Source organism: Coregonus clupeaformis, chromosome 30 (genome assembly GCF_020615455.1).
Source record: "Coregonus clupeaformis isolate EN_2021a chromosome 30, ASM2061545v1, whole genome shotgun sequence".
NCBI classification, from domain to species: domain Eukaryota; kingdom Metazoa; phylum Chordata; class Actinopteri; order Salmoniformes; family Salmonidae; genus Coregonus; species Coregonus clupeaformis.
In genome coordinates, this window is record NC_059221.1 from 5,126,731 (window position 1) to 5,141,033 (window position 14,303).

Below are 14,303 nucleotides of genomic sequence, written 5' to 3' on the forward strand. Positions count from 1 at the left end.
AATTTTGAGGGCCTTCCTCTGACACTGCCTGGTATAGAGGTCCTGGATGGCAGGAAGCTTGGCCCCAGTGATGTACTGGGCCGTATGCACTACCCTCTGTAGTGCCTTGCGGTCGGAGGCCAAACAGTTGCCATACCAGGCGGTGATGCAACCAGTCAGGATGCTCTCGATGGTGCAGCTGTATAATTTTTTGAGGATCTGAGGACCCATGCCAAATCTTTTCAGTCTCCTGAGGGGGAATAGGCTTTGTCGTGCCCTCTTCACGACTGTCTTGGTGTGTTTGGACCATGATAGTTTGTTGGTGATGTGGACACCAAGGAACTTGAAGCTCTCAACCTGTTCCACTACAGCCCCGTCGATGAGAATGGGGGCGTGCTCAGTCCTCTTTTTTTCCCCCCTGTAGTCCACAATCATCTCCTTTGTCTTGGTCACGTTGAGGGAGAGCTTGTTATCCTGGCACCACACGGCCAGGTCTCTGACCTCCCTATAGGCTGTCTCATCGTTGTCTGTGATCAGGCCTACCACTGTTGTGTCGTCGGCAAACTTAATGATGGTGTTGGAATCGTGCCTGGCCATGCAGTCATGGGTGAACAGGGAGTACAGGAGGGGATTGAGCACACACCCCTGAGGGGCCCCCATGTTGAGGATCAGTGTGGGCAGATGTGTTGTTACCTACCATTACCACCTGGGGGCGGCCCGTCAGGAAGTCCAGGATCCAGTTGCAGAGGGAGGTGTTTAGTCCCAGGATCCTTAGCTTAGTGATGAGCTTTGAGGGCACTATGGTGTTGAGATATAATTTAAATAGATCCAGAAAAAATTTAAAGGAAGAAGACTATGCGTAGCACACCCTTGGATTAATGGCAGATTTACATAATGTCCACAACAAAATGTTGTATTGCAATAAATAATTCCCAAAATGTATGAATAGTGACAATGGAGTTACAGTTCTCTGGTTTCAATCCTATATCTGTATTCTCACATTTGTGCTCTCTCAGCATCTGCAAAGATTTTGCCATTATTTAGTATGTTCCCCTTAATTTCAGGCCTATGTTTTATTTTAATTTTTTTAGATTAGATTAAATCTGTAGATTAACTTTTTTTTGTCCGGTCATTATTGAATTAATCTCGGGATATGTCATGGGTTGTGGTGCACTAGTATATCAACACTCTTGTGGTAAAGACGTTGCTGTAGTTTTACACTGAAAGCACAGGAGTGAAATATATTTGTGTAATTGTGTGAATAGCTTGATAGTTTCATCAGTCTTTGAACAGTGTGGCCCACTTTTTAGCATGACATTGCACAGGAAATACAGCGCAGTCTCTATTATAAGCTTCAGTGCCTTCAGAAAGTATTCATACCCCTTGACTTATTCCACATTTCGATGTGTCAAAATGTTACAGGCTACAGCCTGAATTCAGACAGCCAGCTCTAGGCAGAATCTGGGTAGTTCCATATGTTTTTCCATTTCCCAATGATGGAGACCACTGTGCTCTTGGAAACTTTCAACACTCTACAAATTGTTTCATACCCTTCCCCAGATACAGTGCCTTCCATAAGTATTGGGACAGTGAAGCATTTTTTTATTATTTTGTCTCTATACTCCCAAAGTTTGGATTTGAAATCAAACAATGACTATGAAGTTAAATTGCAGACTGTCAGCTTTAATTTTAGGGTATTTTAATCCATATCGGGTGAACCGTTTAGAAATTACAGCACTTTTTGTATTTAGTTGCTCCATTTTAGGGGAGCAGAAGTATTGGGCCAAATTCACTCGTGTATTAAAGTAGTAAAAAGTATTTGGTCCCATATTCATAGCACGCAATGACTACATAGAGCTTGTGGCTCTACAAATTTGTTGGATTTGCTGTTTTGTTTTGGTTGTGTTTCAGAATATTTTGCGCCCAATATAAATGAATGTTAAATAATGTATTGTCATTTTGGAGTCACTTTTATTGTAAATAAGAATATAATGTTTCTAAACACTTCTACATTCATGTGGATGCTACAATGATTAGAAATTACAGGAGGCCTTTTGGTAGGCCATCATTGTAAATAAGAATTTGTTCTTAACTGACTTGCCTAGTTAAATAAAGGTTAAATAAAACAATTAAAACATTACGGATAATCCTGAATGAACCGTGAATAATGATGAGTGAGAAAGTTAGATGCACAAATATCATACCCCCCCCCCCCAAAAAAAATGCTAACCTCCCCTGTTATTGTAATGGTGAGAGGTTAGCATGTGTAATGAATACTCAGGGAGAAAAAGGTGTAGATTCACGCGCAGAGAGTGGCAGGTGTTTATTTCGCCTTCGCAAAAGGCAGGAATCGTGGTCACAGGCAGGCAATGGTCATACACAAGTAGGTAAACAGGCAGGAGAATCAAAAACTAGGACTAAAGGCTATAACTGGTTCTCACAAACAAGCTAGGAAAATGCTTAGTAGAGTCAAAACGAACAATACCTCACAACACACAAACAGAATGAACTGAACTAAATAAGGAGCTGATGAGACCAGGTGACTAACAAACACAGGTGAAATCAATTAACAAAAATGACAGGGCTACGTTCAAGAACACAAAGAAACAAGGCTATGTTCAAGAACACAAGGTTGACTAAGAAAATAAATGTCTTGGGGGTATGATATTTGTGCATCTGTAACTTTCTCACTCCGTAATGGTAGCATCCACATGCATGTAGACATGTTTAGAAACATATTCTATTCTTATTTACAATAAAAGTGACTCCAAAATGACACAATACATTATTTACCATTCATTTCTATTGGGCACAAAATAATCAGAAACACAACCAAAACAAACTGCAAATGCATCCAACAAATGTGTAGTCTCAGAAGCTTTATGTAGTCATTGCGTGCTATGGATATGGGACCAAATACTTAAATTTGTACTACTTTAATACACATATAAGCAAATTTGTAGCCAATACTTTTGCTCCCCTAAAATGGGGGGAATATGTACATAAAGTGCTGTAATTTCTAAACGGTTCACCCGATATGGATGAAAATACACTCAAATGAAAGCTGACAATCTTCACTTTCACTTCATAGTCATTGTTTGATCTTAAATCCAAACTTGGGGAGTATAGAAAAAATGCTTCACTGTCCCAATAATTACGGAGGGCACTGTATATGCCTCCTCACAATTTTATCTCCGAGATCTACGGCCAGTTCCTTGGACTTCATGGTATAGTTTCTGCTCTGACATTGACTGTCAACTGTGGGACCTTATATAGACAGTTTTCTTTCTAAATCATGTCCAAACAATTGAATTGGCCACAGGTGGATCATCTCAAGGATGATCAAAGGAAATTGGATGCACCTGAGCTCAATTTAAAGTGTCAGAGAAAAAGGGTGTGTAAATGTAAATGAGAGATTTCATTTTCAATAATTCAGCAAACATTTCTAAAAACATGTTTTCACTTTGTCATTATGGGGTATTGTGTGTAGATGGATGAGGTGATTATTATTATTTTTTTTGCAATTTTGAATTCAGGCTGTAACACAACTAAATGTGGAATAAGTCCAGGGGTATGAATACTTTCTGAAGGCACTGTACATATTATCGTATAGACCACTGCACATACAGTTTTGATAGACATTGTAGTAGTAGTAAACTTGATCATTAAAATCATAATTTTAACAATAGTATCCTGAAACGCATTTCCCAGCAACATGTGTAGAAACAGCATTGCGAAGAGGCAGTCCATGTACTGTAGCTGGCCTTTGTAATAATTCAATTTCAGATTTGCTTTTCTCTCTGATTTTGATACAGTGTCTTTGCTGTGCCCACCCCCTGTTTTAACTCTAGGAATTTGCAGGTGGGAGGGAGAGGGGGTGGCCCCGTTGCATGGAGTGCAACCTTGTTCAACATTGCTTGAGAGGGCAATATCTGTCATAGTGAATTCCAGTGCCGAGTGCTGATATGAATGAAGGGCACTGGTGTGCCCAAGTTGTAAGTGTGGAACTCAAAAGGCTGCTGAAACCCTATAATGCAATTATGGCGACAGACTCTCAGATCCATTAACTTTAAATGGTTCGACAGCCCCCATTCAGTCAGTGGGCTGCCATGTCTTTTCTCAAAGGAGGCCTCTTAAGTCACATGAAAAGGCCTCTTCTGTACTCACTGTGCTCATTGTCTTTGTAAGCCTGTTATTAGGGGGAGAATCAAGTTACGGCACAACACCGACGAGAACTGCAGAGATTGTTCAGTTATAGGTGGGGAAATGTCTGTTCAACTGGGCATCTCTGCTCAGGGTTCAAATACCAGGAATACCTCTTGTAAGAATGATCAATGTTGAGTTAAATTGTTGAAAATACATATATTGCAATGTATTCTCCTAAAGAAAGATTCAGATTTTAGAGGCATATTGGATTGAGGAGATTCACACTGCTTTTGCAATATATTTTGTATTGATTAAATTGACATTGGTGTTAGGTGACAAAGGGTCTAATAATGGAAAATAATAGATAAGTACATTATTTTGTTTTATTTTAACACACATTATTGCATTTTGCTGACCTTAATCAAGATACGTGTTTAGTGCCCAGGTTGTCCGGTCCACAACAGTAGCCTACATGCCTATTTAAGTGGTATATCTTAGTCATATAGGCCTATAACGGCAGGTAGCTTAGTGGTTAAGAGCATTGTGTCAGTAACCAAAAGGTCGCTGGTTCTAATCCCTGAGCCGACTAGGTGAAAAATCTGTCGATGTGCCCTTGAGCTAGGCACTTAACCCAAAGTCCTGTAAGTCGCTCTGGATAAGAGCATCTGCTAAATGACTAAAATGTATAACAAAATACTGTAAAAAAAAATTTGAAGAAAAGTTTACTGTAATGGTAACATGACTTCAATGAACAGAAACAAATATAGTACATACCCTCCATGTTGTGTAAAATAAACTTGGTTATCATCCTTTCCTTGCAGAATAAAGAACAAGAAAACATGTACATCTCATTTTACTCTTTCACATTAGTAGAATTGGTAGACTGGAATACTTTTCTATTTTCTTCCCAGTGAAAGTTTACAACTTAGATCAAGTTCCTAAAGGATTTAAAATGTTCTACAAAAATCATGAATGATGAATTGGATAATTGTAGCCGTTTAAATTCAGTCTGTGTAGTATTTACATCTATTAATGCACTCTAAACAACGGATGCTTATTGCACTAAAAGACTAGTTAACAACCAGCCGTGAAAACGTTAGTCCTATCTCTGTGTCTTGAAATCAGGGAAGATTGTGTTAAGTCTTGTAGTTAATACAACATCCTTCAAACATTTATTTGGGAATCAAATTAAGGGTTCCAGCGATTTCCAGAATCTAATCTGGTGTTTTGTGTATTCCTAATGTGTGCTGTTCAGCCTCTTTACATAGACACCAGTGGAAATGTCCAAATGCGTCATTGCACAACTTTAAAGCGCTCCCCCAAAGTATTGCAGTGTAGTGACCCATTCTAAATAACCTATATCATTGGGGTACTGAGGTTTATAAAGGAGTCCATTGGAAGCTGCGCTCAAAAGATTAGGTGGAATTGGTTGGAAGCCTTGATGAAAAGTACCAAAAAAAAGCAGGATGGAGGATAAAGAAAAAGTATAGGAGATGTCAGGACGCCTTTGGAAGGAAAACAAACTGCGGCGACCAATGTGAGTTGACTTAATCTGATTAGGCTAACCTCATCAACAGCCCACTTAAAAAGGAGAAGAAAGCCATGAATTGGGCTGAGAAGCGAGAGAAAGGGGTCGCTCTCTGCTCAGAAAACCAAGGAAGCTCTGTGAATACATCACATTGTTCTGGACATGCTGGTCTGCAGATGGCAGAATGACAACAAACTGCTTGAAAAGCGAAGCAAATATAATTGAGCCAAGTTTTTTTTTTTTTTTTGCAGGTACGAGAACAATACAAGGAGTAATGAGATTAAGAAAGAATAAAGTGAAAGTGCACGGAAAATACCACTCTCTCTCACGTTTGTGGTGCTAACATTCAGCTTTGAAGTCTTTGAATGCAGCCACCCCCCGTCACGCTATGAGAAATATCACCCACTTTTTATTAATTAATTCAAATTTTGACATCTTATAAAATACCCAACAGAGCTGGTAATACATCAAACAAGAACAGCTAGACCAGGGAAATAAGATGTTTTAATACCAATACAAAGAGGGATGTAAAAAAAAAAGATTTTAATACATGAAGTTATGCCTAGTCTTAAGAATTCCCTAGCAACAATACACATTAGATATCTTACCCTGCCAAGAGAAAATATCTACACCTTTAGCCAATATCTTAGGTGGGAAAGCGCTCTGGCTTTCTTTTAACAATAAATCAGTCGATACGTTTACTCTTAAATTTTTTTTAACTCAATTTAATTTGATTCCGTAATGATTCCAGATGTGCATATTTTGATATTCTGCATAATCCAATACTTAATTCAGCGGTGAATGCAGCAACCACAGGAGTTCTTATTCAGCTGTGTCTGGTGGGAAAAAAGGATCCAACTGCACTGCAGTAGTGGGCTAAGTTTGGCTGGTTCAAGCCATTTGTATACGAGTAATGCCGCCATTTGTTATTCCTCTGTCTGGTTCGAAAACCGAAAAGATAATCACTCAAAGTAAAAGCACATTTGGATATTAGTTTTAAAATTCTGTTACTAGTTGAAAGAAATTAAGCCTACTGTCTGAACTGTTTTGTTGATGGTTCGAAGTTTTGTTGAAAGGAAAGTTTGACAGTTCTGTCTGCACCCAATTTTGGCACATTTCCTCGCCTATCAACCACAGCGTAAAAAACGGACCAAGGTACTGCTGTCGAAATGCCTTTATTTTTTAGCAAACGTGAGCGTCTTTACTTTCTATGAACTGTCTAAAAAACTGTTAAAAAAAACGTCCTATTTCATCCATACCAAACCTCAAGGTAATGAGCTACACCTGCACTCTCAAAGCCGATGTGTCAGCATTCCCAGCAGCAAGTACTCACTCTGTCAATCATATTCTATAAACACAAGGGAACAGATCATTACTTTTTTCTAAAAGTGGAGAAATTGGCCGGGGAAGTTATCTACCATTGGATACCTGGAGGGTAATAATCTTATGTTTTTTGTAGTTTTATAAAGTACAGGTGCATTTTTGCCTTGTTTGGACCCTGTAAAGTAGACACAGTAGGCAATCTGGAGGAAGAACATGCACAGGTCACCTTTCCATGCATTGTTGCTCCAATAGTTTGAGGATTGATCCTAGCAAACACAATTATGAGCACTGCAATTAAAGAGTGTGCGAGCAGATTGGCTGGTCAACATCAGCTAATACAGATATAATTGACTACATTTTCTGCATTCTGAACACAGATTTGGGGGAGAGCAGAGGGTGGCTCATTAGCCAACGACAAGGCGCCGGTGAAAAAGAGCTGTTGAGCACGCTCCAAACTCGGACAACAGCCTACTGGACTGTGTTAAATCTGCAAACACAGCCCCATACTCTTTGGTCTTTTCATCTCCCCGGGTTCTCTTAACTCCCTCATAAACTTAAGTCAAACAGCAAGTACTTTTGGCTCAACTTGTTTGATGAATGTAGGCTAGATCCGTTCTCAACAGTGATTCCTGTACTCTGCATTCCGCCGGCTGGTATTGTCAGTGTCGACAAGTGTTTCAAGGATGTAATAATGATGGGAGGCATTTGGAATGTTTCAACCAGTTGGAGGGGGATTCCTGTTTTCTTTGTTGTGTAACACAAAGACCTCCACATTTGAAATGCCGGAATGTAGATGGAATAATGGATGTTAATTTGTTTCAAGTTGGCCTTCCTTAGTCAATTGAAAAGCCTTTGAATCATTTGGTCATTTCAATGGTCAGAAAGTCAAAAAAAGATTGGAGACAGAATCCAGACAAGCAACATGGGTTGTCATCCAACAACATCCAATCACAAAAGTAAAATCCCTAAACATGCCAATGCATGCCATTGCAGTAGGCCTAGTGGGCAGTGGTCTGCCAACCCCATAGAATTCAGGCCTACATCATTTGCCCCAATCCCAAAGCAAATAAAGTAAACGTGAGCTCAAGTACACACAGCTGGCCCTTGAGACTTGTGGATCCTGGGTAAATAAATGTCCAGCATGCTCTGTCAGAGCTCACCCACCAGGACTAGAGCTCTTGAACAATGACTGATGTGCCACTAGGGCCTAGGCAGAATTTCCTTCTATGAACTGTAACTCAGTAAAATCTTTGAAATTGTTGCATGTTGCGTTTATATTTTTGTTCAGTGTGTGTGTGTGTGTGTATGTATATGTGTGTGTGTGTGTGTATATATATATATATATATATATATATATATATACACACACACACACACACACACACACACACACACACACACACACACACACACACACACACACTCTATATGGCCAAGAGAATGTGGACACTTCGAATCAGTCTATTTTAGCCTGAGAGGTGTATAAAATTGAGCACACCGCCATGCAATCTCCATAGACAAACATTGGTAGTAGAATGGCCCGTACTGAAGAGCTCAGTGACTTTCAATGTGGCACCGTCATAGGATGCCACCTTTCCAACAAGTCAGTTTGTCAAATTTCTGCCCTGCTAGAGCTGTCCCGGTCAACTGTAAGTGCTGTTATTGTGAAGTGGAATGTCTAGGAGCAACAACGGCTCAGCCGCGAAGTGGTAGGCCACACAAACTCACAGAACGGGACCACCGAGTACTGAAGTGTGTAGCGCAAAAGATCGTCTGTCCTCGGTTGCAACACTCACTAAAAAGCAAACTGCCTCTGAAAGCAACGTCAGCACAATAACTGTTTGTCGGGAGCTTCATGAAATGGGTTTCCATGGCCGAGCAGCCGCACACAAGCCTAAGATGATCACCATACACAATGCCAAGCGTCGGCTGGAGTGGTGTAAAGCTCGCCGCCATTGGACTCTGGAGCAGTGAAAACGTGTTCTCTGGAGTGATAAATCACGCTTCACCATCTGGCAGTCCGACTGACAAATCTGGGTTTGGCAGATGCCAGGAGAACGCTAACTGCCCAAATGCATAGGGCCAACTATAAAGTTTGGTTTGGTGGAGGAGGAATAATGGTCTGGGGCTGTTTTTCATGGTTCGGACTAAGCCCCTTAGTTCCAGTGAAGGGAAATCTTAACGCTACAGCATACAATGACATTCAAGATGATTCTGTGCTTCCAGCTTTGTGGCAACAGTTTGGGGAAGGCCCTTTCCTGTTTCAGCATGACAATGCCCCTGTGCACAAAGCGAGGTCCATACAGAAATGGTTTGTCAAGATCGGTGTGGAAGAACTTGACTGGCCTGCACAGAGCCCTGACCTCAACCCCATCGAACACCTTTGGGATGAATTGGAACGCCAACTGCGAGCAAGGCCTAATCGCCCAACATCAGTGCCTGACCTCACTAATGCTCTTGTGGCTGAATGGAAGCAAGTCCCCGCAGCAATGTTCCAACATCTAGTGGAAAGCCTTCCCAGAAGAGTGGAGGCTGTTATAGCAGCAAAGGGGGATGAACTCCATATTAATGCCCATGATTTTAGCAGGTGTCCACATATTTTTGTCATTGTAGTGTATATATCTCTCTCTCTCTATAGATATCTATCTCTAGATAGATAGATAGATAGATATACTCCTCACAAGTTGTAATACATCCATTGTGACCTGGACTTCAATGTGGTGATGTGCCATTCATTCTTTGAGCCATCTCCTTTTTTTCTGTTCCATGTATTTTTCTCTTCCTAAAGGTACTATCCTGCAACTAAATAATGTTAAAACCACACATAAGGTCTACTATCTGTTAGATATGAAGCTGTTTCTTCATTCGATTGAAGTACTACAGTGTGTGTTTCTATTTTAAGTGATAGTTGAGAAAATTGATTGATTGTTACATTTTTTATGATTAATGGCTGATTCTGTACATTCTGCCATGATAAAGCATACATGACTTTTTCCTTAATTCAAATGTTCAGTCATGTCATATTTACTTTTAACAAAAGCAATTATAAACATATTCCAGTGCAGCAGAGGACAAAGCTCTTAACTTTAAACAATTTAATTTCAATGATTCAACTAGTGAAGTTGGCTACACTGTGCCACCTTGTGGCCAATTTAAGCAAAAATACATCCTCTCTGAGCATGTACATGAACTGGAGACAAGTGATAGGCTTACTTGTCCACATCAAATAGGCTACTTTCTTCCGTCTTACCGTCACTTCTCGATTCATTCACAATGTAACCAATAAGCATCGAATGCACACAAAGATGCTGTCCTCCCCAGCTATGAAACATTTGGCATGAGAATGATGTTTTTTTTTTTAACAATCATCCATGATTAGGCGTTGATATTTCAGTACACTCTACTTTTGAGAGGTAAACCGATGAACGCCTTTGGTAGAAGGCACATAGCTGACTGTTCTGGACGTGAGAAGTCTGAAGACATTTTCCAATAGATGGCGCCCTTTTCCTTAACTCAGGCTCTCTCATCCCATTCTCCTAGTCAATCGCAAAAGTTATATTACGTATGCTATTATGTTAGGCTATTAAATGACATAATTTTATGTTATTATATTTCTGCTTTCAATGTGTTGTGCATTGTATTGTAGCCTAATGGCATACTGAAATTGCAATAATATAGGCTAGGCTACTGTTGTAGCCTACATTAGGTATAGATGTCCGAAATTGAGTTATCAGACAACTTCTCAGCTTTCATATAGGATCTTCCGTACCCTGGCACAAAACTAATTTACACTTCAACGGATTACCAACATTTTACAGCTTATAAAGTAATACGCAAGTGTTGCAACATGCAACATTTTGTAATGGCCTATCGTTTTAAGTGTATGCTATATTTGGAAGATAAAACTATATAACGCATGGCCTTATCATCCTGTTAATTTTTAATGTTTCCATATAAAGATGTTTTCTGTTGCATTACCTTTGACCAACTATTGACCAGTTGGTCTATATGGATAGATATGAGAATAAGACATACCATAGTTTTTATAATCTACGTGCCAGAAGACTGGGAGAAAATGCTTCCATTCTCCGTAGAGAAATGAACGAGTTTGCGAGAAAAGTCCCTCTCCCTCTAGGCTTTAATCAGGGAAGTCAGTTTCGGCACGTGCTCAGTGGAGGCTGAAGTGCACGGAGCAGGCGCACACAGTGCGACTGGCACGCGGACAGATGTCGCATCGCTCTTCCCCCGCCCGTTCACAGCTCCCGCGCTGGAATGATTGACACATGGATGTTCACACAGCCAATAAGACCTAGCTCAGTTAGATTTGCATAAAGTGGCCGCCTGCCATTGGTTTACTGCGTGCTGCTCCAAACCGTCTCGCGTGTCATTACAGCTGTTTTTCTCCTTAGAGGCGCAACTGAATCTCTGGATTAGCTGCTGATAAATATATATATATGAACTGGTTGTTAAAACAAGGAATTTAATAGCTATACTGAAGTGTTAAACTATATCATTGAAGTATTAAGGTAGAGTTATTACAATGTCCCCTTACGTTTATCAAAATACAAAGGCATTTTACGCATATTTGCGTAAAATTACTTGAACATTAAAATAGTAGGCTAAAAATGTATTTATTGGGGTACTTTAGAATAAAGCCCACATACACTGGTTTGAATGTAGGCTATATTCTAACCTTCAACCACTGAAAAAAACCCCGTTATTTTCGACATTTGGGATATAGACTATTAAAAAAATAATTGAAATGAAAAATTCAAAACTCGGACTGATATGAAGAAAACACATGATTTTAGGTTATTTATAGCAACATAATATTAAAAGCATGGTGAAGCTTTGTAGTGATATAGTATCTCAAAGCATCGAGAATCTTTGCGAACACAAAAAGCATACATTCTTGAAGGGTATGAAAAAGTTGGAAGCAACCCGCCAGCGCATTTCCCCAATTCCCCTTATCACTTCACAGCCAGACCGACTGCACTCGCCGCTTTGTTGTTTGTCCCTCCAGGGCTGATTGAGCAGCGCGTGACTGACAGCCCGCGGGGGTGTTGTCCAATCAGCGGTCTGCCCCGCGCCCAATGGGTGAGTCCGCACGCCCATTGGCTGAGACGAGTGTGGGAAAGAATGCAGAGAGGGTTTCACACGAACTGGGAGCATGCGAACCACCTATAAGTACCGCTGGCGTGTGTCGGCAGTAGAGCAGACTCGACCTGCCCAACGGAGACTGAACCAACGCACGTTCTTATACTCCGATGACAGTTCGGTGATAACAAGTGATATAGCTGATCAGTGGGACTTGCTCACTTCTGCGTGACTATCGTAGGATATCTTTCACACTGGTTACGATTTGATCTAAACATAAAGGCGCTGTGATTTTGCATATTTTTCCAACGTCTCCAAAAGGATATATCTTTTCAATAATTTAATCCAAAATGCCAGCCGACACCATGGAGAAGCAAACGGCATCCCCTATTGCTGGTGCCCCTGCAAATGGATCCCATACTCCAGACAAACCCAAGAATGCCAGCGAGCATAGAAAGGTAGGCTAAACTTCTATAACTGCCGATGGATTTAAAATGAATCTGATATATTCAGCATACGCCACCTGGGCTAACGTTGTTGCTAATTAAAATGTACTGTAGTAGGCTAACCACATTTTACTTGTGGGATAAAAGAAAGGCTTACACTCGGACCTATCAATGAACATGCAATTAATATAAAGCATTTATTTTGCAGTCCTCAAAGCCCATCATGGAGAAACGTCGGAGAGCGAGGATAAACGAAAGCCTTGGCCAACTCAAGACACTCATCCTCGATGCACTTAAAAAAGATGTAAGTCTAAGTGATTTAACAATTAAAAATCACTGTTATGTTCATTTTTTCTGGCATTTAATTTTGTATCAATGCACACTCTTGACCTTTTGCCATGTTGTTATCCACAGAGTTCAAGACATTCAAAATTGGAGAAAGCCGATATTCTGGAGATGACAGTGAAGCATTTACGAAATTTACAGCGTGTGCAGATGACTGGTAAATTAAATTGCAAATATCTAATTTGACAACATCTGCCCAACACTTTATTTAGAATGATTATATATTTCCATCGAATATACACGATTTCTAATGTTCTCTCTTGTCTCCGCAGCGCTGTCAGCAGACACTACCGTCCTCAGTAAATACCGGGCGGGATTCAACGAATGCATGAACGAGGTCACTCGCTTCTTGTCAACCAGCGAGGGGGTGAACACGGAGGTGAGGTCGCGGCTTCTCAACCACCTGTCTGGCTGCTTAGGGCAGTTGATCGCCATGAACTACCCTCAGCCAACCCCAACTCAACAGGCTCACCTCGCGCAGCCCCTTCACGTGCAGCTACCCTCTACCTTGCCCAACAGTGCCTCTATGGGTTCCAAACTCAGCCCCACCGAAGCCATGTCACCTAAAGTCTTCGGCGGGTTCCAGCTTGTGCCCGCCACCGATGGACAGTTTGCTTTCCTGATTCCCAACCCTGCTTTCGCCTCAGCATCAACACCAGTCATCCCTCTGTATGCTAACGCAGGTGTGCCTCTGACAGTCAACGCCAGCCCCGTCCACGGCAGCTCTGCGCCAATAGTGGGATCCCCTGTACATGGGATGACATCATTCATCGGTGTGCCTCAGGCCGTCAGCCCTGTCGGTGTCTGCACTGGTTCGGAGAGCACTGAGCCTGTTTGGCGACCCTGGTAGTTTGGTTGAAATGGACACTACAATAATGAAGGTTATTTTTATGAAGTAAATAGTTCCGTTCTAGGGGACATAATTTCCTTTGTTGGACATGGTAAAAGTGTGTTTATTTATTGGCTGATTCCAACATTTGGATGTTGGTGATAAATATTGTGTCCATGCAATGGAAGATTTATTCAAATGTTTGTGATGAAGTACTTTTTATGGAACGATTTAGTTTTGTACAAAGTTGATATTGATTGTTATACCAAAGCTGTGTGTTTTTATATTGTTTGTCGTTTTATGTTTGGAAATTTAAGTTGGGCAATGGCCCATTGACCTAATAAATCAGTTTGAATAATTCAGAAATTAATAATTTTGTATTTACTTCCATATCACTTCTATAACACACTTAGAGCAGAGTTATATAGGCTTAGGATATATTTTGGTTTCTATAAGGCTGTGTGTAAAAGTTAATATTAAGTATCTTCTTGTTTAGTGTTGTGCGTAAAAGTTAAAATAGCCATTTGAAAGTCAGACATGGGCCTAATTTTTTTCAGGGGTCTAGGCTCATATCAGAGCAGGCTTATAGGGCCTACTAATAATTACAGTT

General features: G+C 40.6%; 1 protein-coding gene across 1 annotated transcript; it reads left to right on the forward strand.

Moving 5' to 3' along the window:
* The first annotated feature begins 12,186 nt into the window (after positions 1–12,186).
* Positions 12,187–14,063, forward strand: LOC121546771 (transcription factor HES-4-B-like). Its single transcript, XM_041858011.1, has 4 exons — positions 12,187–12,531; positions 12,728–12,823; positions 12,934–13,021; positions 13,137–14,063. Exons 1-4 carry the CDS (start codon positions 12,424–12,426, stop codon positions 13,712–13,714), a joined length of 870 nt encoding a protein of 289 aa, XP_041713945.1. The 5' UTR covers positions 12,187–12,423; the 3' UTR covers positions 13,715–14,063.
* Positions 14,064–14,303: the final 240 nt, after the last annotated feature.